Consider the following 27,762-nt stretch of genomic DNA (forward strand, 5'->3'; position numbering starts at 1 on the left):
GAGTAGGAATTCCTGGGCCATTTTATGTCATTTCAAGAGAGGCAAGAGGAAAGATCCAAGAGGAGATGTTACCAGGCCGATGAAAACTGACTCAGGTCAGGACGTCCAGGGAAGGCCTCTCGCTCCACATGCATCCCAGTAGTGCATAGCCACATCCACTTAGGGCCTTGTCAGGTGCAGAAATACACCACTGGCAGGTGTGCCGGTTAGAAAAACACCTCCATGAGCCTTCCAGAGTGCTCACCTCGAACTCATCACCACGCGGAGAATGGTGGGGGAGCTGTGTGGGAGTGGGGTCATCCTCTTTGCTGGGTGTACCAGCAATTAGCTGTGTGCTGTCTGGATGGCTGACTCATCCAGTTCCACAGTGGGATAATGCAGACAACACAATTTAATCACTAGTGAAATTGAGACAAACTGCTGAGAGCAAAGTTTTTCCACCAGGTAAGTACCAAAGAATTGAGAGAACAGCCTTACCCCCCCCCATCACAACAACACAGCCTTACCCCCCCATCACAACAGCACGGTCTTACCCCCCCCATCACAACTACATGGCCTTACCCGCCTCCCCATCACAACACAGCCTTACCCCCCTCATCACAACACAGCCTTACCCACCCCCCCATCACAACAGCACGGCCTTACCCCTCCCCATCACAACTACATGCCTTACCCCCTCCCCATCACAACAGCACGGCCTTACCCCCCTCCCCCATCACAACAGCACGGCCTTACCCTCCCCAAAACAACACAGCCTTACCCCCTCCCCCCCATCACAACAGCATGGCCTTACCCACCCTCTCCCCCCCATCACAACAGCACGGCCTTACCCCCCTCCCCATCACAACAGTGTAGCCTCACACACACCCAGCCCGTCACAGTAGTCCATCTTTACCCACCCCACAGCCATGACACCTTCCACAGTTGGGCCACTGACTCACATTCACATGAAATATGTAATGTGTACAATTGAAGAACTGCATCCTACAAGTGTAAATTTTCATTGTAGCAGACACAGACATAGTGCTCAGTGCTCTGTTCAGTTTTTCATGCATTTATTTTATCTGTTAAAACAGGCCTATGAGGTAAATACTGTTTTAATCCCTATTTTACATAGAGAAACTGAGGCATAGAACTGCTAAGTGGCTTGCTCAAAATCACACAAATAGTAGGTAGCAGAGAAGAGGTTTGGATTTGGAAAGTCCAGCTCAGCTTGTATTAACTATACTATCTTTTAATTACAAGTACAAGGAGAAATATGACCATTTTAGTTAGGTATAAATTATATTTATCTTATTAAATTTAAGAGAAAATTGTTGCTACAGATAAAGAGGGAGAAAATGATAGGATTTATTCAACAGGAAAATATACCACCCTAAATACATATGCACCCTCTAACAGAACAAAGATCAGTGGAACAAAGACAATACTAACACACCTCCCCAGTGACAGCTAGGGAGCTTAACACACCTTTGTCAGTAAAATGGGAGAACAAGGCAGGCACACACCCCCCCCACATGAGAGCCATCTTGATTGACAGCTGAGAATGGTTTCTTTGCAGTGCACAAGACATGTTCACCAAAGTCAATCATGTGCTGGATCATAACCCCTAAGACTCGGCCACTTTCAAAAAGACTGAAGTCATACATCATATGTTCTCGGGCCACAGTAAAACTGATCCCATAACTGATGCCAAAATGATAGCTAGAAAACCTCCAAATGTTTTTAAAATTAGTAACACAACTCTAATTCAGGGTTCAAAGGAGTCACAGCTGAAGTGTTGTAATGTGTCAGTAAAGAAATAGTAGTGCACAAAACTGTGATACAGCTAAAGCCAGACTTAGAGAGCCAGAGCTTTAGTAGAAGAAAAGAGTTTGGACAGCTGTAGCTTTTATCAGAAGCTGAGGGGAAATTCAGCAAGTCACTCCCAAAGAAAGTAGATGGAAATAAAAATGTAAGCTGAAATCAGTGAAATAACAAATCAGGCATGCAATAAAAACAGAACCAAAATGGGTTCTTTAAAAAGGCAAATTACAATGAAAGCATAAGAAGTTTCTTCATGCCCTTGTCCCAACACTCACATTAAGACTACTTCCCCTTCAAGTGGGTGTTTAAGCCCATCTTCCTCCCACACGCGATTTAGGCCCCTAAGCAGTGTTAGTGTGTCAGTTCCTCTTTTCTAACTATTCTCCTGTCTCTGTTTGTTCCATGCTAAGCAGACGGCCCAGAAATTAGCCAAAAGCAGGAAGAAGGTGCAGTACAAACAACTTCATCACTTGGTGTTACGCCTTGTCCTTTTCTTTTCTGTTTGGCCTTTTTATGATTTTGTGTTTTTGTTTTCTGCATCCAGCAAGTTTTTGTTCCGATTTCGTTTTGAATCGCTCCATAAGCCAGCCTTTCTCCAAACTTAGTTGCCTCAAGTGGCCATTTTCTGTTGCTCATTTGGTCATTTCACTGCAGAGGAACGACAGGGAGCAGATTGGAGATGCTAAATGAATCCTCTAGTGTGGAAGCGGCAGCCATTCAGGAGCAATAATGTGGCAGGGACCTGGGACGACTCAATTGCAGTACATTGAATTTGAGGATTTCTCAGATTGCTGGATGCAAAAAAAGAAAACTTGCTAATAACCACACATGTGCAGGGTTCAGCCCTAAATGAGCCAGGCTGCACCTTGGGGATTGTAGAGCTTCTAGGTGTTTGTAAATTACTCTGAGGATGTGCGGCATTGGGGGCTCTTTTGTAACGGGGTGGGCGCAGGAGCAGGCAGCTGCTTCTGTGTTGCTGTGGTGATGTGTGAACATGAAGACCCTCTTACCAGAACCGCATCCAGTGGCTTCCTTTGCCCCTACTACAGACATTGCCCTCCATCAGCTCTGGCAGGGTAAACTGAGTGGCTGTTCCAAGTCCTCACTATGAGTTAGCTGCTCTTACCCTCAGCCTCCAAACCCCTTGCAGAAAGGCTCACTTGCCATCATGTCCAGAGTTAATCTGCTGCAGTGACTGCTGCTGTAGGGGAAGCAGCAGAGGGGACTCTACATTTCCCCTGTAGCATAGAGATGCTAACTCTTGCCCATGTGTCCATCCTCTCTGTAGTACCTTCCACTTTGGCAGTTTAACCCTTGAGTCTGTGTTGCCGTTCTGGTGAGTGTGTCTTGGTAACCCAGTGTGTGAGCTAACCTTTTCACATACCTCTGGGTCAAGGTAATGGAATAAAATTTCTTTTGATGCACTTTCTTCTTAGGCTCCTGAAGGCGAATCTCAGCCAATGACTGAGGTGGATCTCTTCATTTCAACCCAGAGGATCAAAGTATTGAATGCAGATACACAGGTACCAGCTTGTTCACACCTGTCTCGGGGCAAAGGCAGTGGCATTCTCACATAGACTCCCAATGCCTGTAAAGTGGCTATCCCCTGGTGTTGGGCTGATGCAACTTGTGTGTGGGGTCCTGGAAACCTGACTGGGGTGAAGGAATGAAGCAAGGAGACACACACGCATCCACAGCACCTGGGACCTGCTGGACCACTTGCTCTGATGGAGATAGTCCAGCAGCAGAGCCTGGAAACTCTTTTTTGTTTGGTTGGTTGGTTGGTTGGTTTTTCGAGACAGGGTTTCTCTGTGTAGTTTTGGTTCCTGTCCTGGATCTTGCTCTGTAGATCAGGCTGGCCTTGAATTCACAAAGATCTACCTGGCTCTGCCTCCCAGGTGCTGGGATTAAAGGCATGCGCCACCACCGCCCATCTGGAAACTCTTTTAGAGTGTTTATACTTCTGAACAAGGAGGCAGGTGTAGTTGATCTCAGGAGGTCCCTTTAGGGGAGCAGTCTCCCTCAGGCTGTAAACACTGAGGGGGCAAAGCTGGGTTCTACGTTTTCTCCATATATTTTGTCAACATCTCCACCTGGACCAGGGAAGGCTTTTCATCCCCATGGATCTGGGACATTAGAGTCCTTGATGTAGCTGTGCACCTGTCAGCGATACACACATTCACTCAGGACTTTCATCCACACCCCACATTGGACCCGTCAAGCTCAAAGAACTTTGTTCAAAAATGGCTGATACTAGGTAGGACCGTGACTGATTTCTCAAAGCACAAAGGGAAACTCAGAATGTGTGTGTGTTGTCTGTCACTCAAATGAGTTCTCTGGGAGGGAAGGCTCATTACCCTTAAGGAATTCTATTTAAAAGTGCACAGCACATGCACACGCGGCACACACACACACACACACACACACACACACACACACACACACACTGTGACATTTAGATTTTATCTTTTCAACTTCACCACCAGAGAGTCTACACAGTATAAAATGTTTGCTATTTCTTGTTTTTCTCCTGTGTACATATCTCCTGTTGTTCATTAGCCAAGAAGAATGCCTTGGGCAGACCTGGGGGGTGGGATTCAGAGATCTAGCAGTGACGGCTTTGCCCTGCCCCACCCCAGCCCGGTTCCATCCTCAGCCTGTGTAAGGGAAGAAGATACCGCCTCCTAAGTTCTTAGGTCCTACATGCTACTCACCTGCCTGTCCTTCCCCTCTAGGAGCCTATGATGGACCACCCCCTGAGGACCATCTCCTACATCGCAGACATCGGGAACATAGTCGTGCTGATGGCCCGCAGACGGATGCCCCGCTCCAACTCCCAGGAGAACGTGGAGGCCTCGCACCCATCCCAGGATGGGAAAAGACAGTACAAGATGATCTGCCATGTCTTTGAGTCTGAGGACGTAAGGCTGGCTTCCTCATCCTCCCTCTGGGTGGCCTGGATAGCCACTAGGTGGCCAATTTTCAGGACCTGAATCCATCTGGCTCATCCTACATTAAACACATTTACTGAGCACCTACCCTGTGTCAGGCACTGTTCTAGAACTGCAGGTGTAGGGCTGAATCAAGTACATGAGTTACTCTTTGTGCAGGCTGAAGGGGGTAGAAAACAAAGAGATAGGTCAACTTAATAAATCAGACATGGGAAGTGCTTTGCTGAGACAGAAAACGGGGTCAGTGCACAGATGTGCAGGGCTACTTCAAGTGGGGTGATTGGCATAGTGTTTTTTCCCCAAGGAGGTGGCAGTTGAGCAGAGACTTGAATGAAATGAGAATCAGAAAGAGCAAGTGCAAAGGTCCTGAGGCAGGGGAGTGCTAAGTTTGCTTGGGAAAGAAGAGCCAGCAGGCTATGTAAGAGAACGACCCAGATCACCTGTCTAAGCAGGCTATGTAAGAGAGCGACCCAGATCGCCCGTCTACGCAGGTCTTCACAGCACCAGGGTGTCTGCAGGGAAAAGGTCGGAGCTGTACAGCACTGCCCTGCCGTCACAGTTCCTGTCCCTGTCCCTCCCAGCCCAGTGACAGGAGCATCACCCCCAGGCCCAGACCTCATGAAAAGGTTCCCTGCTGCGCACCAAGCCAGGATTCCTGACCTCGTTCCGTTCTAGCAGGAGGTGAGGTCAAATGAAGGAAGATGCATTCATGGCAGAGGTGTTCTTTCACACCGTGGCTCTGCACTGCATTAGCACCCGACCTCCCTAGGCAGGGCACCTTCCCTCCTGCAATAAATTGCCCTCTGCAAGAAGTAAGGGGGCCACGGCAGTCCCTCCCTTCATAGGGAACCAGGCTGCCATTGCTGTGGCCGCCACCAGGAGACCAGGAGATGCTGACATTGATCTTCAAGCCTTAAGCAACAATGCCTCTTCCTGTCTCCCTCTGCACTGTGCTTTAAGGCTGAGGCCAGGATGCTGCACAAGAGAAATAAACGATGTCAGGAAAGCTCATGAGTAAAACTGTAGAATCTTAAGATTCCTGGCTCCTGCAGGCCAGAGAGAAGGCTCAGCAGCCAGGAAGACCCTGTCAGGACCCCTGCTACCTCCATCTGGCATGGACTTCATAAGGAGGGGTTTCTGCCTCTGTTTTTTAGCTCCATCAGGGAAGAACAGAAAGACCCCCGTGGCTTTGTTTCCACTATAATCTGGAGCAAGTGTACTGTCCCGTAGCTGAGGGCTGGGCCAGGGTGGGCTGGGCCAGGCCCCCACCCCATAAACAAGCAGGTACCCAGTGTCTGTGTATGTACAAAGACCAAAAGAGGGTATTGAGTAGCCTCCGCTATCACCTTCCCATCTGTCCTCCGAGGCAGGTCTCTCCCTCAGTCAGTGGCTCACATTTTCTCACAGCAGGCTCCCTGCCTCTGCTACCCTCTTGAAGCTGGGATGATAGACATGCACAGGTCGCCCAGCTTGTTACATGAATGTTGGGATTTTCGTCCAGTCCTCATGGCTATTCAGCAAGCACTCTTAACCACTGAGCCATCTCTCCAGTTCCCTTTTTTTTTTCTACAAAATAATTTACAGCCATAAGAATGATGAAAAGGGGAAAGATGATAAGATAAAATCATGATACTATAAATGCTTGGGCTCAGCCATTCCAAAAACCATCATGAAGCAGCCAGATGTTGACACCTGCTTATTTAAGTTTGGCTGTGAGAACAGAATTGTATTTGATGCAATACTGTAGATACTTTCTACCTGGTATTTTGAATTGAGGGCTAAGCGAGAATCCCTATCTATAAACACAGGCAGAATCTCCATGCCCCACGGTGAATACACAGGCTCACAGGGATGTGATCATTGACAGCAAATGATATGATTTTGAAAGACATGAAACTTATAAAATCTCAAAGGACCATCTTCCTTCACCATGTGTAGTATTATTCTTTAAATGTGCAATGTAGCCAGGGCCACCCAATGAGTCTCTGTATTTAAACAGAAACTAGAATCTAGTTATGGATATAGTGATTAGAAAAAGGTGGTACATACAATGAATGTCCAGTGGGACATCCAAAAACTGTATAGGATGTAGAATGACCTGTCACTGTGTATGACTGTCCTTTGTACAGTAGGATGTCCAGCATCTCTGACTCCTGTCCACTGAGTGCCAATGACTCCCCGGTGGGCACAGTCATAATAAGAAGCATACTGATTTTCCTGGTAGGCACTGGTATGCTGATAGAGAATGGCTGAGTGGCCTGCTGTCTAAACCCTCAAATGCCACAAGGACTAAATACCCAGGGGTGCCTGTGCCAAGGAGTCCCCCATTCACCACCTTCTTCCCTGCTGCTGATACAGGCCCAGCTGATCGCACAGTCCATAGGGCAGGCCTTCAGCGTGGCGTACCAGGAATTCCTCAGGGCCAACGGGATTAACCCGGAAGACCTCAGTCAGAAGGAGTACAGTGACCTGCTCAACACCCAGGACATGTACAACGATGACCTGATCCACTTCTCCAAGTCGGAAAACTGCAAAGATGTAGGTACTTCCCAGAACTTGTTCCCAGGATGAGCCAGCTGCCTGGGGCCCTAGAGGGTGGGGCCGCCATGCTGGGGAAGTCGAGGCTGAAAACAGTGGTATCGGCAGGACATTCTGTTGCTCTCACGCCTATCTCTGGTTTCCTCCCCGGAGACCCTGTCATTAAGTACTAACAAAAACAAGGACACATCCTCTGCCCCTTGAGGGAATGCTATAGGTATGGATGGAGGACCTGACCTCTGTCCTTACGAAGCCCACAATCTGGGAAAGGGCACTGAAAATGGTCAGTGACATGCCAGCTCACGCACTCATGGCAGACAGCTGCACGAGGCAAAACAGAGATCACGTGCTCAGACAATAGGGGCTTCACCCTTGGATGTTTCACAGTGAGCTCAGCAGAAGTGTCTGGAGGAGACAGGGCCGACCGAGCTGGTCTGGACTTGTAAGTCACTGGAATGTTCAGGGGCAGCCGACCATGGAAGGGTAAGGCAGAGCTAACAGGAAACCTGAAGGTTAGAATGCTGGGCCGTCAGGAAGGCGGTAACTCAGCTGCAGCGGAAGCAAACCCAGGAGGGACAGGAAAGACACTGTGCCAACTTGAAACTCCAGCCGAAAGGTTCAGACCTTGTCCCCCAGATCAAAAGAACTCTGAATAAGAACGTGAGCTTTGGATCCATTAGGTGTCTTGAGTCGGGCTCCTTGGACCACAGCCTAGAAGAGGATTCTTATTCAAGAGGTTTAATGGAAGCCTGCACTCAGAGCAAAAGGGGAGTGGGGGAGGTACTGAGGAGGAGTGTGGCCTTGCTGGGCATCACCTTCCTTCTGAACCACAGGGCGGGGGATCTAGAGGTAGCTGTACCCTCTGTCGCATATTGGTCTGGGATGGGCAGGGACATATTCATTGGCTAGGGCTGCATGATAGACCCCACAGGCTAGGCAGCTCCCACAACAGACGGGAACTGCCTCTCAGTTCCGGGCTGAAGTGTAAGTTGAACTGTTGGTAAGTTTGAATCCTCAGGGCTGGGAAGAAAGGCTGTGTTCACACCTCTGTCCTTGGCTTGCAGATGTCCTCTTCTCCTCACACCCCTCTGTCATCTTCCATGTGTCCAAATCTCCTCTTAGAAGAGCACAGGTGCATTGGATTAGAGGACATGCTGATGTCCTCAGTTTAGCGTGGTTGCCTATAAATACATTTGCTCTGTGTTGAGGCGCTGGAGGAGGTACTCAGATTAGAACCGCAACACGGGAGTGATCCAGTGTGTAACGGGAGTATCTCCCACTAGGCTGTGGGAAATGCTTCAGGGAAGGGCCTACTGCTGCTGGAGCTGCTGGGAGAAGTGGGCGGCGCCTGTGAAGATGGCTTTGTTGGGTCCCAGAACATATGGATGCAGATTCTGCTGGTCTGCACACCTCCATATACTACTGGGGTCCAGTACTAACTCATGCTTCTGTGCCGGCCACCAGAGGTGACACATGCATTATATATGTCCAGGACCTGTTCTTCCTGTGTGCATCACAGCCTTTCGGTCACAGCAACTTCAGCGTCACTTTTTCCTCACCCTCCTCCTCACAGAGAAGTGTTTCATGTGTTTTTCACTCAGAAATCTTCAATACTGAAAATAATTTACAAAGTGCTGTGGAATGAGAAAACCTGTGCATCAAATCCAAAAGCCACCATGGATTAAGGTTTAACAGGCCACCAAAGCTCCCACTACAAAAGACAACTGATGTTTTCAAGGAAAACACAAAAGCCTGGCGCCCCCTGTATTTGTGTGAGGCCAGGTTGGTCATTTGAAACGAGGGTGAATTCCAAGGTCTAGATGTGAAGTGGTTTCTTACAGACCCCAGATGCCATGGAGCATAGAGAAGATAGGAACTCACCTGGACTGGCATCCTCAAAGTAGTATCTTTCTCTTCCCCCATGCAGGGAGGGAGACCAGGTCTATCCCATGTGGCTGCTGACATATACTTTCTACATATTTTTCTCCTTTCAGGTTTTCATAGAGAAACAGAAAGGAGAAATCCTAGGAGTTGTGATTGTGGAGTCTGGCTGGGGATCCATTCTACCGACTGTGATCATTGCCAACATGATGCATGGAGGCCCCGCAGAGAAATCAGGAAAGCTGAACATCGGGGACCAGATCATGTCCATCAACGGCACCAGCCTGGTGGGCCTGCCTCTGTCCACCTGCCAGAGCATTATCAAGGTACCTAGGCATGAGAAAACCGTTTCAGTAGCAGACCTGAAATGTAAAATGTGACTGCCATGCATGTGACTCTATGCTTGATGTTTGTGAACATGCTTAAGCTCAGGCTCTGAGGACGACCCAGATATAAATGGTATGGACTTGTACTCAAGGCAGCCAACCCTCAAGTTACTATTATAAGTTTCTCCATAGGTCAGGGTCACAAGTACTGTCTGAGGCTTACATAACACCTGCATCTAGTCCAATGCCTGCCATAGGCATAACCCATCAGTTAACTAACTCACTTCCTCCCACGTAACCCAGACACAGCCCCAGCAGGATTTCCATCAGCTCTGTAACCCAAACAGTCCTGTACAGCCAGACAGACGTGAGGTGATTTACCACCCGCTTCAAAGCTCATGGGAATGCTTCAGCTCTGCAGAGAACACTGGTGTGGGTCAACCTGCCTCTTCCCAAGCTGCTCTAGTCCACATGTTCGCTTTTGTTCCACCCACGCTGATGCTGTCACTAAAGAAAAGAGTTACTTAAAGAGAAAATGAATGTGACTACTTGAGGCGTCCGTATACGGTATACGTAGCCTTTAGAGGACACTGATCTTGCTGCTTGTGTCGCCAGCATGACACTATTGCACCTTTGGCCCCAGAACCCCACACCCCACCCAGTGAGTAGGCAGGCTGGGTGCTCAGCTTCCCTTGGTCCTAAGGACACCACTCTGGGGGGAGTGAACACATCTGTACAATAGCCATTCTGTGCCCAAGAAAACCCGCAAAAGCTAACACCCCCATCTCACGAGCTGGGGCAGGGCTGCAGGCGAGCACAGAGGGCAGGGTGACGTGTCACCCCTGAGGTAGACTTGTTGCTTAGTATACAGCCGCGTGTGGAGAAATAAGTTCTGAGAGATGTGTCATTAGGCAATTTTTTTCTTTTGTTGTTGTTGTTCATACATTCCAACCAAAGTTTCCCCTCCCTCCCCTCTTCCCAGTACACCCCCATCTCCCCTCTACCCGACCCCCATCCACTCCTCCTCCACTGTTTCTCTTCAGATATAGGCAGGCCTCCCAAGGATATCAGCCTGCCAAGGTATATCAAGTTGCAGCAAGACTAGGCTCCTCCTCTTCTATTAAGGCTGGATGAGGCAATGAATGGGGGAATGAGTCCCCAAAACAGGCATCAGAGTCAGAGACACCCCTGCTCTTACTGTTAGGATTCTCTCAGGAAGACCACGTTACACAACTGTAACATATATGCAGAGGGCCTAGGTTAGTCCCATGCAGGCTCCCTGGTTTTCTCTTCAGTCTCTGTGAGCCTCTATGGGCCCAGATTGGTTGGTTCTGTGGGTTTTCTTGTGATGTCTTGACCCCTCTGGCTTCTAAAATCCTTCCTTCCCTTTTTCCATAGGATTCTCCAAGCTCTACCTAATATTTGACTTTGGGTCTGCATCTGTTCCCATCAGTTGCTGGATGTGATAATTTGAATGTAATTGGCCCCATAATCTCATAGGGAGTGTCACTATTTGGAAGTGTGGCTTTGTTGGAGAGGGTATGGCCTTGTTGAAGGAAGTGTGTCACTGTTGAGGTAGGCTTTGAGATTTCCTATGCTCAGGATACCACCCAGTGTCTCAGTGGACTTCCTGTGGCCTGCATATGAAGATGTAGCCAGCATGTCTGTCTGCACACCACCATGCTTCCCGCCATGATAACAATGGACTGAACCTCTGAAACCCCAGTTAAATATTTTCCTTTTAAGAGTTACCATGGTCATGGCATTTCTTCACAGCAATAGAAACCCTAACTAAGACTGTAGGTGAAGCCTCTCTGATGATGACTGGACAAGGTGCCAATCTATGAGAACAGCAGGGTATCATTAGGAATCATTTCATTGTTTGTTTGTTTGTTTGTTTGTTTTTGCCAGTGGTGTTTAGTTCTGTCCTAGGTCTCTGGGGTATCCCACCTCTGGATCCTGGCCCTCAGGGTTGAGCTCACTCTCAAGGTATGGGTCTCTAGCTGGGCCAGTCATTAGTTGGTCAGTCCCATAATTTCCATGCCATCTTTACTCCCAGCACATCTTGTAGGCAGGACAAATTGTAGGATGAAGGGTTTGTGACCAGGTTGATGTCCCACTGGAAGTCTTGCCTGGTGACAGGAGATGGCCAGTTCAGGTTCCATATCCCCCATTGCTGGGAGTCTTAACTAGGGTCACCCTCATAGATTCCTGGGAGTTTCCACTGCACTAGGTTTTTAGCTCATCCCAGAGATGCCCCCAGATTCCAGTTGTTTCTCCCAGTACTCTCTCCCTCCATCCTCCCACCCACCTGATCTCTTCTCCCATCCCCATCCCCCTTTCAGGCCCCTCTCCCTGCCCACTGGCAATGTTCATTCTATTTCCCCTTCACAATGAGATTCATGAATCTCCCACCCACCCACGCCCCTTGTGCCCTCCTTGTTACTTAGCTGCTCTGGGTCTGTGAGTTGTAGCACGATTATCCTTTGCTTTACAGATAATATCCACTTATGAGTGAGTACATGCCATGTTTGTCCCTCTGGATCTGGGTTACCTCACACAGGATGATCTTTTCTAGTTCCGTCCATTTGCCTTCAAATTTCCTAATGTCATTGTTTTTAACAGCTGACTAACACTCCAAATGTATCATAATTTCTTTATCCATTCTTCAGTTGAGGAACATCTAAGTTGTTTCCGGTTTCTGACTATTACAAATAAGCTGCTATGCACGTAGTTGGGCAGGCATTGGCACAGAAGACAACTTCCTGATGAGCACATCAATAGCACAGGCACGAAGATCAGTAATTAGCAAAACGGGACCTCGTGAAACTGAAAAGCTTCTGTAAGGCAAAGGACACTGTCAAAAGGACAAAACGACAGCCCACAGAATGGGAAAAGATCCTCACCAAACCACATCTGACAGAGGGCTGATCTCCACAGTATATAAGGAACTCAACCTGGACATCAAAAAAACAAATAATCCAATCAAAAAATGGGGTACAGATCTAAGCAGAGAATTCTCAACAGAGGAATCTCAAATGGCTGAGAATCATGTAAAGAAATGTTCAACATCCTTAGCCATCAGGGAAATGCAAATCACTAAGCAATTTTATCATTTTCCAAACATCACAGAGTATTTAAACAATTTAGGTCTGTCACCTGATGTGGCCTCATGGTAAAACCAAGAGAGACAGTAATTGTAGGATCCATGAGGGGGCTGCCAGCATAACACAGCATACTATCTTATAATTAATGTTGTGTTTTAATGAGTAGGAGTACACCCTAAAATAATGATACAAATGCAGCATAATAAATATATATAAGCCAGTGGCATAGCCTTTATTAAGTATTTTGTACATACATGTATGTGCATGCACACATGCTATGTTTTTATGCGTAAAAGTTGGCAATGCAAGTGAGTTTACACAGATGTCACTGCAGTCATGAGGAGTGAGATGTACTGTGGTATTCAGATGCCTATGGAGTCCCCAGGTGTCTTAGGGTTTCTGCTGCTGGGAAGAGACACCATGACCATGGCAACTCTTATAAAGGAAAACATTTAATTGGAGCTGGCTTATAGTTTCAGAGGTTTAGTCCATTGTCATCAAGGTGGGTCATGGTAGCATGCAGGCAGATGTGGTGCTGGAGAAGGAGCTGAAAGTTCTACATCTTGATCTACAGGCAGCAGAAGGAAACTGTATATTGGATGTAGTTTGAGCATATATAAGACCTCAAAGCTCACTCCCACAGTGGCACACTTCCTCCGACAAGGTCAGACCTCCTAATAATGCTACTCCCTATGGGCCAAGCATTCAAACACATGAGCATGGTGGCCATACCTATTCAAACCACTACATTCCACTCGCTGGCCCCCATAGACTTATAGCCATAACATATTTCAAAATGCATATTGTTCAACTTCAAAAGTCCCCATAGTCTATCACAGTCACAACAATGTTTAAAAGTCCAAAGTTCAAAGTCTCTTCTGAGATTCATGCACTCTCTCAACTGTAATCCCCTATAAAATCAATATAAAAAAGCAGATCACATACTTCCAACATATAATGGCACAGGATATGCATTACCATTCTAAAATGTAGGAAAGGGAGCATAGGAAGGAAATGCTGGACCAAAGCAAGACCAAAAACCAGCTGAGCAAATTCCAAACTCTGCATGTCAAATGTCAAAATGCTCTTCAGATCTCCAACTCCTTTCAGCTTTCTTGACTGCAACACAATTCTTTCTCTTGGGTTGGTTCTAATCCCTGTTAGCAGCTCTCCTCAGCAGCTGTCTCCAAGACAATTCAGGCTTCACTTTCACAGCTTTACACAATGGTCTCTAAGCCTCCATGTAGGGACACCCTTTCCATATAACTGGCCTCAGTGGCTTATTCACAGAGGGAGAGGCCATAACCCCTTAGTCACAGAAGAAGACTCTATCCATGACTCTAAAGCCAGAACCTCATGGCCAAAGCTGCCAACTTCTGCTGCTTTCTGGGGCTGGGACATAGTCCCCTTATTCAATCATATCTTTGCCAGCTTTCTGTTTTTGATGGTTACCTTCATTGCCTAAGCTTGACTGTCCTGGAACTCACTCTGTAGACCAGACTGACCTCAAATTCAGAGATTTGCCAGCCTCTGCCTTCCAAGTGCTGGGATTAAAGGTGTGCACCACCACACCCAGCTCTAAGGTTTTCTTTAATTCCTTTTCATAAATTGGAATTTAGCTGGGTGGGGTCTTGCCCTGAGGTCACCACTTCTTTATTCCACTTCTTAATCTGCTTATCTCCTTGATCACAGAATTTAGCTGTATTCTACTTCCTGGTGCCTCTTTTCTCCTCAAATTGTACATTTTGTATTATTCCTTGCTCAGCTTGCTCCTTTTCATTATAAATCTTCATAAGAGTGAACACTAATAACCATATGACAGAGTTAATACTAGGCTGTTTTGATATTTCCTCAGCCAACAGAATTAATCCAAAACTCGTCACTTGAGCCTCAGGCAAACTCTTTGGACAAGGGCAAAAGCAGCTACATACTTCACCAAAATATCATAAGAATGATCTATAGGAAACATACTAAAATTCTTCTCCTCTGAAACCTCTTGGGCCAGGCCCCCATAATTCGAATCACCCTCAACACCACTGTCTTACATTTTCCTACTCGTATGGCCCATTAAGCCCAACTTAAACCACTCAACTGGTCTTCAAATTCAAACTCCCAGAGTCTAAATTCGTCCAAACAAAAGCATGGTCAGGCCTATCACAGCAATACTCCAGTCCCTGGTACCAACTTGGTTAGGGTTTCTATTGCTATGAAGAGACACCATGACCATGGCAACTTTTATAAAAGAAAACATTTAATTGGAGTGGCTTACAGTTTTAGAGGTTTTAGTCCATTATCATTATAGCAGGGTACAGCAGCATGCCAGCAGACATGGTGTGGAGAAGGAGTTGAGAGTTCTGCATCTTGATCCACAGACCACAGGAATTGAATTGTCACACTGGGTGCAGCTTGAGCATATATGAGACCTCAAAGCCTACCTCCACAGTGACACACTTCCTCCAACAAGACCACACCTCCTAATAGGCCAAGTGTTCAAACACATGAGTCTATGAGGGACACACCTGTTCAAGCCACCACACCAGGTAATGGGAATTTTTCAGTTCCACTGCTGTCTTACAAGACTGCTATGGTATGTGTGGTCTAGTTGACTAAGAAAACTGTGCAGCACGTGGCTGTCCAGTAATGATGAGATCAGAAAATTTGCTTAATGCAGATTCATTCAGATATGTTTAATTGGACCTTTGTTAGGTGCTGAACCATGGAGAGGCAGGCCATGCATGTCCAAGACAATGACATTGCGGAAAGGATGTGTAGCAACAGAGGTACAAGGCTGCAGGAGTTTAGGAGAGGGAATGTTTGACTTTGAAAGTTTAATTTGACTTTGAAGAAGTTAAAACCTAGGTTTGTGTCAGGAAGGACAGTAGTGTTTAGAAGTGTCTGCTTGAATTGACGGACAATAGGCTGGCATTGAGTCAAGGGGAAGAACTCAGCCTGACCTGTGGGGGTTAATCTGGTGTCGTCATAGTGACCTCTACTGAAAGGCAGGACCACTGCCCTTCTCTCCTGTGAACGATTTACTTGTGTGGGCACGTGAGAAATGCAAGGAGCTGTGTGGCCCAGACAGTGGGTAGGTCCTTACCCAGAAGCCAGGCCCCACAGTTACAGAAGCCAGTGAGCTAATCTGCACCCAACACTGACCAGAGGGTGGTTGCAGATTAGCTCACTGAACTCATGGCTTCTGGTTACTCATAACTTCTATGCAGCAGGTACTGTTGTCTATCCATTGCCCAAGTAGGAAACTGAGGCACAGAACAGCAGTCACACAGCTGACTCTGGTGGAGACAGGTCACTCAGCCAGTGAAAAGACACCCCCAAGACATCTCCCACTGTCCAGGGAGGGTGTCTGGGCAAGTGGACATCCTCATGCCCCAGAAGCCTGGAGACTGCCTTGACTCTCTCACTGTGAAGACTGTATTACGGGCACAGCCTGCCGTGCATAGGACGGCCCCCTCCACAGCCAAGGCCTACCCAGCCCCCACTTGTCAGTATCTTCAGGATCTGTGTGTGGAGTGCAGAGTGAGGGAGAGAAATTGGTGAGTGAAGCTGGAGAGGATGACTTTACAGGGAGTTAATCTGGGTCTGGAAAGGATATGGGGTGAGGAGAGGGGTACCCCTTTAAAATACATGTTGAGACCCTAACCCCAGTGGCGATTGGGGGTGATTAGGTCTTAAGGGTGATGCTCTCATGAATTGGATCAGTGCCTTTATGCAAGGGACCCTACAGGGCTCCCTGGTGGTCTTCCTCCATGTGAAAGCAACCAGAAGCCGGCAGTCCGCAGCCCACGGGAGGAGCTTATCATGACTGCAGCATCCTAACCTCAGACGTCAGGCCTGCCTAACTATTAGAAGTACCTCTCATTGATTGTAAGTCCAGTGGGTAATATTTTGTTATAGCAACCCAAGTGTGTGTGTGAGGGGGGCGGGGGGTTAGACCTGGGTTTAAGAAGCAGGAATTTCAGATAACTCCCAACCTTATGTCAGGGCCTGGCCTTCCCTAAGCCACCCTTTTCCTGAAACCCCAAAGGTTCGGGGTCCCCAGCTGGCCATTCATTAGACCCCAACTCTCCTCTCACCCACCCACATTGCCCTCTAAATGACAGACAAGATGAGGGACCGTGGTATCTGTGAGGTCAGCCTGACCACCTTGACTACTGCCTGGGGACTCAGCTCTGTCCACATATCACCAACTTGAGGTGGAAACAAAACTGACTCAGAGGTGAACGGAGAGGCCCTGGAGCTTCCTGAAGGGGAAAGGTTGTTTGAAGAGCTAAACTTTGATGTCTGTAAACGGAATCTCCATGGACTGGGAAGATGAAAAGCCCACGTGATGATGAAAGAGACAGCTGCCGAAGAGGGCCTGAGAAAGCCGCTGCCTCGCTGGCCTCCCTCAGCAGAGCTGCGCAGGACGAAGGTCCAGTTAGAAACTGCTGAGCACTCCCAAGTGTCCCAAGAGCCTCAGCTGTGTCAGGCTGGAAAATCAGATCGCCTACCTGTGGCTTGTCCTAGCCGAGGAGCCCCCAGCACCAGATGAAGACTGAACTCAGTGGATTCAGTGCCATTTTTTACAATTCTCTAGACATCGCCCCACTTTGTGCCTGGACGCAGATAGATGCTCACACTGCTCCAGCTACTGCAGGGGAATGTCTGGGCTTCAGAGCTTTTCTGTAGTGCTATTCATTTCAGCAGGTCCCTGCCCACGTTACTCTACCCAGCATCCTAATCAGTCACTGCTTCTCACACTCACAAGAGCCACCCGGGGTTCCTGTTAAGGGATCTGTTCTGTTCTGACAAGTCTTAAGTGGGACTCTGCTTTTCAGCAAACTCCTGGGGAAGGTGGCATTGCCAGCCTTCTGGCCGGTACCCTGAGGAACAGGAGTCTAAATCGACGTGCTCTGTGTCTTCCCACTTCAAAGCTCACTGGCCTTTCTCCCCCCAGATTACAGGACGCAGAATGTTTCTAGTTACAGAAACCCTCTGAATTCTTGTTTGCCTAGTTCTTACTTTTCCAGTTGTAATTCATTCCTAAAGCATAGTCATTGGTAGACGAAGCATGCTGGTATCTCTCTGCTCATGCCTTTGCCTCCAAGTCCTGCCCTCTAGACTTCCTTTCCAACCTAGTGCCTGGCTTCCCTTTCCTTCTCAGGAGTATCGTGAGTTTGCTCTTGTTGCTATAGATACCACTCTGGCTTCTTCCCTTCCCACCAGATTTCTTAATTTGCTGCATCATTCACTGTTGTCATGGGGACGAAATGACTGTTTATTTAATTGGCACCTCCAACAAAATGGCAGGTCAGAAATCTAAGTTAATGAGACCCAACTTGAAACACTGATTAGGGATAGCAGAGCAAATCATGCCCTGGTTATTTCCAATTGCCATTTCTGAAGCCTTACATTGAAGCACATTTTATCCAGTCTTAAAAATTACGTTGCTGAGGGGCCCAACAGGCATCTTAAATCAGTTCCCCAGAGCAGTGTGAAATTTGTAGGTAACAGAAAATTGTTTCATTCTCATGCGTTTTGGTATATTCTAGAAGGTCTCCCAGATTGCCCGGGCAGTTAACAGGTGTAAGCATTGAAACGAAGGGCCAGAATCCCTACAGGTGGACCCTGTCAGTTTCACAAATTCCTGGTATTATGGTGTGTGGTCTGCAGGGGACGTGGTGGGGTGGATGCAGTGGGACTCAAGCTGCCTCAGCCCCCCCATTTTTAGTTCTGACACACACTCTGTGTTCTCTTAGCCTCTCATGTGCCCCCAGTTCCAAGAGACCTAGAGGATCTTATTCCTACCAGTGTCCGGTGCCTAACCCATTTTTTTGTATGTAAGTGCTTCTTAAGTGAGCAAAAAAGAGGCAGCACTTAGGAAACTGTAACGTGTACATAGCCGAGGTCCAGCCTGCCTCGCTTCCCAATACCTGCTTTGATGTTGGGGACTGAGTCTGACTTCTGAAGGCTAATGGCTGAGTTCCAGTGTCACGGGTTGGGGCATTTGGGAAGATGCATGTAGAAACTGGACCTGGCAGAGACCCCAGTGAGTGTCCCCAGGTAGAAAACAGTAGAGAAATTCAGATAGAGCAAAGTGCCGAAGAGCCGCCTGCTTATGGCAGCAGAAACACGACGGAACACAGGTCTAGGAACACCAGCTCTGTCCTCCTCACCCGGCTGTGCCTGTCCCACTGCTCAGAGCAGAAAGCCAGACCTTCTCTCTGTCTTGTTGACATGACGATGGGACGTGCTGTCAGCAGAAAGTCCAAGGCCAGGCCATCACCCGCATCTTATCCAGGAGCAGCACCCTGTCATCCCACTGCACTGAAAATACTGTTCCCTTCACCAAGGCGTTCCCTAGCCTGTTTCACTGGGAACACTGGTGATGCCAATGTGACTGTGAGCATCAAGTCACATGGGTGCTATCTCTAAGGGATATCTTGGACCTGAATAAAAGCTAGCTTTTCCTCCAAATCCCTGCCCCCCCCCAAATTGCTGTTCCCTCCCGCTCTCAGTGGAGAACATTCTCATCCACCTCAAGACCCTTTTACCCTTGCTCCCTTGGAGGAAGGTCTAAGCTGACCTTAAGCCATTTCTTAGTCGGCTGGTCTTGCAGATAGGAGTCCAGGCAGGCAGGCAGGCAGGCATTTCCTGAGTGCTCTGATAACCTGGCCTCAGCTATAGCAGCAGGGCCTCCAGCCACACCAGTGTGGTCTGTTTGCTCCAAGATGAAAAAAAAAATGCCATTTTTCTCTGTACACACACTCTGTGTCTCTTGGATTGGGATGTGGAACATCTTCCCGGAGCCTTTCTGTGCTGAAGATGCAGGGAAAGGCACGGAGAGCTTTGGAGCATGCTCTCCTCAGAGCATCTGCTCTGGCAAGCAGGAGGCAACCCAGTTAGAACAGGCCTTCCTCAGAGCCAGCAGCACTGGAGGGGGCATGTTTATTTCTGGGCTGGCTTCTTGGGCCTGGTTCCCACTTCTCAGCATGTAGCTGATGAGGTGGTAGGTGGGCCTGCCTGAGGGAGAGATGGTTTGGCTAATGCGTAGGAAGCTCCAAACAGGTTCCTGTTCCTAATTAAAGGCCAGATTTTCTTCTACCATCCATTCTGGACTAAAGGAAGGGCAGACGGCCAAAGATGAACCCATGTACAGTCTTCATATTTCATTTCTTCTTCATAATCCATCACAACCTAAGGAGGCAAATACTCCTGGAGCTTCCAGATGTGGTGGGAATACCCATGAGCTAGAGCTCTCCAGACATTGAGGGGGAAGAAGAGGTCAGAGGCTGGAGAGAACTGGCTTTGGGAATGAGCTGCTGCTGAGGTGTATGCCCTTTGTTAGGAGTCATTGCTGGAGTCCGTCTTATAGAGGAAAAAGCCTATGTCCCATGGACTTTCCACCAACAGTGTGCGTCCTCATCTGTCAATCACATGTGACTCTTGTCCTTTAGTTGTACTTTTGCCAGGTCCCTGGACACCGTCCACTTTCCAGCCATCTGTTGGTCACCCATCTCACACAGACTGAACGGGTTCCAGGGAGGCCTCATGGGATTGGCTCCAGCTCAGGCACGCACGGCCTTCAGAAGACTGTGGTGTGTGTGGACCCTGCCTCTGTGTCCGGCCATGTCTGCTTTTATTTACTCTGCCTGACTCAGTGGTCACCATCTCCACTGTACTTTATTCACGTTCAAGGGCTTAAAGAACCAGTCCCGAGTAAAGCTGAACATTGTGAGGTGCCCTCCCGTGACCACAGTGCTAATAAGGAGGCCGGACCTTCGCTACCAGCTGGGATTCAGCGTCCAGAATGGAATTGTAAGTACACGTCACACCACACCCTTTTCCAAGATACTGATAAATGGAAATGGAGGTATATTGAATTTTTTTCCAGCTGGTCCATTCCCCTCATCCCTTTATTCAGTAAATAGATTTGGGGTTTTCCATTGTAATTTGACTAGCTTCTTGAGATTTCGTTTGTTTGGGGATGGAGTGTGCTAGGCAACCATTCAGCCAAGGAACCACAGTCCCCTAACCCTAGACCCTTAGTCTTACCTCCAGTGTGGAAGTCAGCCATGGAACATTTGAGCTGAGAGCAGCTTAGAGCCAGAAGGACCCGCTCACTCCAGACTCACTAAGCTCCCTTGCTGAAGGTCCTGTCTGCATCACCTTTTGTATAAAGATGCACGGTCTGAGGTGTAAAGTCAACTTTAGTGAGTTCACTCACAGGCACTCTTGTTTAGTGTGTAAGGTGTAGGCACCCCAACCTGCAGCACTGGGAGGGTTCATTCACCAGTGGTCACAGCCTAACCATATGCAGGAGCTGGCTGTGCCATGGATTCCATCCCTGTAAGAAGTGAGTTTGCCAAAGACCGCCAAATCGAGAAGAACGACAGGTACCTTTCTCCTTGAGGCACACCATGGAACACAGTAGGCTTCCAGGGCCTCTTCGGATCATGTAGTAGTGATCCTCAAATACATGATTCTAGCATCACACAGTTCCATGGGAGAGCCTGCTTGAGACTATGGAAGGCTGACTGAAACACTGGCCACCAACAGATAGGTCTAACAAGGACGGAAAGTGGTCGGAGTTGAGCATACTGGTAAGTTCACACCTGCCGTGCCCCTGTGCAAAGACTGTACACATGCAGGCTGCTGGAGCTACAGAACCTACTTTTGCTGCTGCTGTACATGGTGCCAAAGATCAGACATGGGATCTTGTGCATGCTGGTTAAACATTCGATCGCTGGGCTCCTTACCAAGCCACAGAACCCACTGTTCATAAAACGAAGCTGAGAGATTTAAATAGCCCAAGCCTCACCAAGTCAGCTAGTGCACCAGGGCTCCAGGGAAGACCGTCTTCCACCCCCACGTGATGTGGCTCTGCCCACTAGGTGTAACCTGGTGTTTGCCTCCGGTAGATCTGCAGCCTCATGAGAGGGGGAATAGCCGAGAGAGGCGGGGTCCGCGTGGGACATCGGATCATTGAGATCAACGGCCAGAGTGTCGTAGCCACACCACATGAGAAGATCGTCCACATCCTCTCCAATGCTGTTGGGGAGGTAGGAAGGAGGTCTGGGGCTGAACAGGGTTGAAGTACTGTGTGTCCCCCTGGCACATGCTGGCCTTGCCGGGAACCTTCTCGAGCCTCCCTCCCGCTCCCTAGATGCTCCTCTGAGCAGACCATCTGCCTCAGGCGTGGGTGAAGTAAGCTCACCTGCCTTCTCTTCAACACTCATTTTGTGTTGCTACTGTCTGTGGCTCCCCAAATTCTCTCATTTTCCCCAATTAACTCCACCAAATGAGATTGGAAGATACAAATTAGATTCAAGACTCATAAAACCAGGAGCCACAGCATTGACTCACATCATGTCCTAACTACATTTGTGGGGCTTCTGTTCCTGCTTTCGTTCCACCTGGCGCTCCCACACAGGAGAGGGAAGCAGGCAGCCAGAAACCCAGAGCCCTCCTTCCCATGGAGCCGCCTTTTTCCCCAAAGGATTGCGAAAACAGGAGCCTTGAACTGGAAAACTAAGCCTTACCCAGATTTTCTTATCACTTACAGTCACCCCCAAACTTTGTAGAATGCCTGCGGGCTTCACTCTTCCTAAACCAAGCCTGGCGGTCAGGGATGGGCTCTGTCAGAAACTGTGCATAGTGAGTGGGAGGTACTATGGCCGTGACCCCCAGCCCCAGCTAACATGGCTTTCTGCCCTCAGATCCACATGAAGACGATGCCAGCAGCCATGTACAGACTGCTGACCGCCCAGGAGCAGCCCGTTTACATCTGAGCCGCACCTCCACGGCGGCATGCATGGAGGACTCTCCTCACCGTGGTCGTGTTTCGTGTGCTGCATCGCGTGTCCACTGAGACGTCCCCTCTCGTGCCCAGCATTTGGTCTTACACAGGAAGAGAAGGGTCGGCAAGGGCCTCTTGGCTCTCTGTCTCTCTCCAGTTTGCTTTTTTCTGTTCCTTCCTTCATACCAGGGAAGCTTTGTGTGTGCCCCCTTGAGGGTGGAGAACAGCTAATATTTATCTACCTGGGATCATTGTGGAGGGCCTTTGGGGGCCCTAAGGGGGTTGTCACTGCCCAAGGGGGCATCATCCCTCCCCAAGAGGCACGTGCTTCCCTGAAGGGGCTCGCAGAGCAGTGCCTGCCCTCAGTTGCCGATCTCCCGCCCCCTGCCTCACTTGATGGGAAGATAGCGGTGACCGGGACGGCCCACATCTTCAAGGATGTTCACTGCCTGCTGTGGAGTTGGGTGTCATACATCATTTCAGCCCAGAATCTCTGAGCCAGCTTTAAATCTCTTCCATAGTTCCTTTTAGTTTCCATGTGTGTGCTAATACAGGCCTAACTGCAGAGAAGAGAAGACGTGACATCCTAGACAAGGCTGCTGTGATACTGTAGAGATGCTGGGAAGTCACCGGGCCTCTCAGGCTTCCAAGACTGGCCCAAGGTTACCAATTAGAGAATAACTCAAGGTTACCAATTGGAGGATGACCACAGGCAGGTACTATTTTCCTGTATTCTTGCACAGGCACTTACTACATGTGTTCAATACACACACACACACACACACACACACACACACACACGCACGCACGCACGCACGCACGCACGCATGCACACACACTCCCTGCACAGTGTCTCATTTGCTCTCTACCTGCATTGAGGTAGGCTGAAAATCTAGCACACAGTCTGGGGAACCCCCAGCACCCCTCTGGAAGATCCCTTCTCCCAGCAGAAGGTTGACACATGCAGAAAATGGCCAGCCTTATCCTGAGAAAGAGGCCCTCCTGGCTCAGGCCTGGCCCTCCAGATCCCAATTGGCTCAGAGTGCCCCCTAAGACTCCCCAACCCCACATACACACTGGAGGTTCTTGAGGGACAAACTGTGATATGGGTACCCTAGTGTCGTGCTTCCTGCCCCAAAGCTAAGGCAGCCTGGGTCCTTTCACAGCCACTCCTGAGGATGTGACATTTCAAAGGCTAGACTAGATTAAGTCATAAAATCAAGCAGACTTAGTGCTTGGTGTTGGCCCTAGGAATCCCCAAATGTGCTCCGGAAACAACATCTACTGTCTTCTAGGTCTGGGAGTTTGTAGCTGGTGTGGAAGGCTTGATGTTTCCATCAGGTGCCTCATGTTTTGAATTATGTCTCAGTCTAGTACATGTGTTTTAATATTATTCTGAGCCAGTTTCCACTTATTCTTGGTCCAAAGAGCAGTTTGTTTTCTTGTGGGATGTGGCTAGCTTTTGTTTTTGTTTTGTTTCATTGATGACCTCAGTAGAGACAGGGGAAGAAAATCTAATATATTTTGTAATATGAACATAGCTCCTGTTCTCTGCATCTGGGATATTGACGTTGTGTCTGTGGACATGGCAGTTCAGGGAGCAGTGTTAGGGAGGATGGGTTTACGGAGAGGAGGGTGGGGTCTGGGGGAGGGAGAGATCTGAATCTAACAAGATGAAGAACAAGAGGCTCCAGCTAGGGAGGGAAACAGTCATCCCCATGAGTCGGGTGGGTAGGATCAGGAAAGCCCGGTGCTCACAGGGATCTGCCCTGGAGCCTTCGGTTTCATTTTAGGACGAAAGTTCCAGCGATGTGCGGCCACCAGCTGTCCAGATAGCTGCCTGACAGGTGACAGGGCCGCTGCTTTTGAGAGCTGTGTGGAATTGGGACCCCAGGAGCCAGGCTATCTGGACTTGTTTCTAATGGTGTCCAACAGAATGCTCCTGTGAGACCAAGCCCAAGGTCAGACCCCAGCCAATGTGAAGACCAGGAACTATGGCCCGGATTTTCTTCACCCCTCCTGAAATAACTAATCTGTCAGGTATCTAATAAAATCGCACACTGAAAAGTGCAGGCCATCTCTCCTCTGCCAGAGAGTGATGGATCAGACAAAAAGTGACATTATTGCTGCCATTTCAGGCATTTGGGAACCTTGGAAAGTCACTTGAGAGGCTTATGCTTGTTAGACCCTGGGTGGCCACCATGGGTGCATGCCCAGGCGCCTGTACAGGAAGGCAGGGGACAGCAGAGGCTGGCCTGGGACTGGTCAGGGACTGGCTACACACACACATCTCTCCCAGTATAATCCCCCCCAAATAATCACAGTGAAGTGTCTTCACCCAGGGAAAGAGGAAAGAGAAAATGCTTTCCGTTCTTGTTGGACAAGAACCCTGGAAGCTTTAAGAGGGGTTCAAAAGCTTTTCTTGTGAGCTCTTCTAGAAAACAAATGGTTTAGCATGATTGTAAGATTACCTAGTCTTTTGTGTTAAAGTGGTTCCTCCCACCCAGAGGGAAAGCAGTTGCAGCTCGATCCAGGCCCCTGGCTGGAGCACGTTCTTCCTCTGTTGGCGTCAGGCTGAGCGGTTAACCTGGAGTCAGGTCTTGTCTGGCATCCTCACATACATAGTTACATATGTAAATATCTCATCACCTCCAGTGATGGGGCCGACTATGGACAGAGCAGCCCTCTCCAAACTGCAAGGCACAGAGCCACTCTGCCCACTCAGTTGGGACATGACAGTGACTCAGGTTTGGGGACAGGCTCCCAGATTCACCACCACCCCCAGTTCAATGAGGTTGCACCACAACCCACTCTGCCTTCTCCAGCAGGAGCCCTTCAGGGAGCCACCATCAGCCTTGAGTTCACGAGAGGAAGAAGGCCCCACAGATCAATGGCTGGAGCCCACTGCCTGAGCGATACCTTCCTCCCACACCACAGCAGGCTCCCGGGGGTAGAGCACACAGCAGGCCGCCACCTCCCTGCGCACGGGTTTGCTGTCTGAACATTGCCCATCAACATTGGCCTTCAGGGAGTCCAGAGTAACCTACTACCTCCCCCACTCTCCACCTCCTCCCTCCTGCAGCCCCATCCACTCCCACGCTCCCTCTCGCACACTGATGAAGACCCACCCACAGAGCCCTGCTCGGGTCTCTCCACCCACCGGGGTAGCTGTCACCAATGTTTACAACCAAGGGCCACCTCTCGCTGATGTTTCAACTCGCCGTCACAAGGCTTACCTGTTGGTTTGCGTTGCCCCTCTGTCCGCTCCTCCTTCCCTGGTTAGGGTCCACTTGAGCACACAACTCCGGTTTTATTTTCCCTCCATCAAGGCAGTGTATGATGACCATGTGGGAATGAAATCTCTTGTACATACTTAGCACAGCACCTGGGGTATGCCCTAGCACCCCTGTTCTGTAACGGGGTGCGTTAGCGCTTACTGTAAAACATTGGGAGAAGTATAGTATTGTATTTGTAATGATATCGTTCTTTGTATACACGAAACTCAATGATCTCTATATATAAATATAAATATATATAAATAAAATATCTCTACACGTGAGCCTGGAATGTGGACACTGCACACCCACTGAATGTATTTCCTCGGACAGTCTGGTCACCAGTCTTGACCCCCCCCTCCCCTTCTTTGTGCCGTGGCCGCGGTCGTCTGGTTTGGGGCTGTGATGTATTTAATGTGCTCTCTCCTTATTTAACTGAACGCTAACGTCTGTATAAGAATTGCTGCAACAATAAACAAGGACTTTGCCTCTCAGTCCTGGCTGGATGAGTGCCTTGCTGTCTCAGGGGGCACTGGGGCTCTGGGCAGGGAGGGTCTTGTCTTCCTTCCTAGGCTCTAAGGGTTATGGGGACTGGTGGCTACCCAGGTATTTATCTTGTGAAACTGGCCCAGTAGCCTGTCACCACAGTGTGCTCAGCCTCCCTGGAGCACACTAAAAGGAAGCCGCAGCCCTTGGGTGTCATGGGAGAAAGGTGTCACACTTTGTATCATCGCTGTGGGGAGAGAAGCAGAGATTAATCCTTCCCTCCACAATTAAAAAAGAAAGAACAAAAGCCGTCGGTCTTCGCCCAGGGCTGGGGCCAAAGTGGAATGCAGTGCCTCAGGGGACCAACCTGAAGATTCTGTGACAGTGAACCAGAAGCCTTTTACCCAGTGCTCTTTGCAATTCTACTTCTCAAAGTTTGGGAACATGATTTTCCTGCTGTCAGGGGCATGAGTGGACCCCGCTCCCAGAAGAGAAGGCCTGGCGCCCCTCTAGTGCCCCAGTTCATTAGAACATTGTCTTCCTTGTCCTTCCTGAAAAACCAGTTGCAGATCCCATAGGGACATGCTCTGCAGCTGCTGGAAGCCCTGGGAGGTACAGGCTGAAAACTGTTTGTTGTTGGTTTGTTTGGTTTTTTTACTTTTTTTCTTATTAATTTGTTTCATTTATTCTACATACTTACCATAGTTTCCCCTCTCCTGTTCCCTCCCCCACCTCCATCTCCATTCAAAAAGGGGCAGGCCTCCCATGGCCATCAACAAAGCATCAAGTTGAGGCAGGACCAAGCTCCTCCCTGCATCAAGGTTGGGCAAGGCAATCCAGCTTGGGGATTGGGTTCCCAAAAGCCAGCTCAAGTGCCAGGGACAGGTCCTGGGACTTGTAAGAGCCTGTGGCAGCATACTATGCTCCATCATCATTGAGTCGTTGTTACCATGCTTTATATCTCTTTAACAAAGTACTTGAGGTAGAAAAGCTTTAAAAGGGTGGTAGTAGACTAAGGCCCACCCCCACACACAGTTGTCTCCCCACAGAAGCATCTTAAATAGCTCTATTCACCACTAAAACCACTGTCACAAGAGCTAACAAAGCCAAATGAGAGATACCAAGACCTAGTTTTAGTATGATGAAAAAATAGATTGACAGGAAAGAGTCTCAGTCCAGGAGCACTAGCCTGGGGACAGGGTCATTAGGATCTGCTAATGCTCCTGGATGGAGACTCTGGACCACCCTGTGTAGCTGAATTTTTCTTGTCCCACCTGGTCTGCAGCTGCTCAAACCCAAGTAAACATACAAACACTTATATTAATTATGAACTGTATGGCCATTAGCTCAAGCTTATTACTGACTAGCTCTTACACTTAAATTAACCCATAATTCTTATCTGTGTTTAGCCACGTGGCTTGGTATCTTTTCTCAGTTCTGCCTCCACATCTTGCTTCCTCTGTGTCTGACTGGCGACTCCTGACTCAGCCCTCCTCTTCCTAGCATTCTCCTCTCTGCTTGCCCTGCCTATACTTTCTGCCTGGCTACTGACCAATCAGCATTTTATTTATCAACCAATCATAGCAACACATATTT

General features: G+C 48.7%; 1 protein-coding gene across 4 annotated transcripts in view; it reads left to right on the plus strand.

Moving 5' to 3' along the window:
- The window catches only part of Apba1 (amyloid beta precursor protein binding family A member 1), a 210,200-nt gene extending 184,026 nt beyond the window's left edge, over positions 1-26,174 (plus strand). For 2 of the 4 annotated variants that reach the window (XM_028894003.2, XM_028894013.2), the window contains exons 6-13: positions 2,217-2,252; positions 3,243-3,329; positions 4,542-4,727; positions 7,116-7,295; positions 9,290-9,502; positions 20,305-20,424; positions 21,528-21,668; positions 22,326-26,174. In XM_028894003.2, the coding sequence (XP_028749836.1) occupies positions 2,217-2,252; positions 3,243-3,329; positions 4,542-4,727; positions 7,116-7,295; positions 9,290-9,502; positions 20,305-20,424; positions 21,528-21,668; positions 22,326-22,397 (1,035 nt within the window). In that variant the 3' untranslated portion in view covers positions 22,398-26,174. The remainder of the gene's footprint in view (positions 1-2,216; positions 2,253-3,242; positions 3,330-4,541; positions 4,728-7,115; positions 7,296-9,289; positions 9,503-20,304; positions 20,425-21,527; positions 21,669-22,325) is intronic. The other 2 variants (XM_028894022.2, XM_028894027.2) reach the window with 2 other exon arrangements.
- Positions 26,175-27,762: the final 1,588 nt, after the last annotated feature.

The sequence above is a fragment of the Peromyscus leucopus genome, chromosome 1 (genome assembly GCF_004664715.2).
Source record: "Peromyscus leucopus breed LL Stock chromosome 1, UCI_PerLeu_2.1, whole genome shotgun sequence".
NCBI classification, from domain to species: Eukaryota; Metazoa; Chordata; class Mammalia; order Rodentia; family Cricetidae; genus Peromyscus; species Peromyscus leucopus.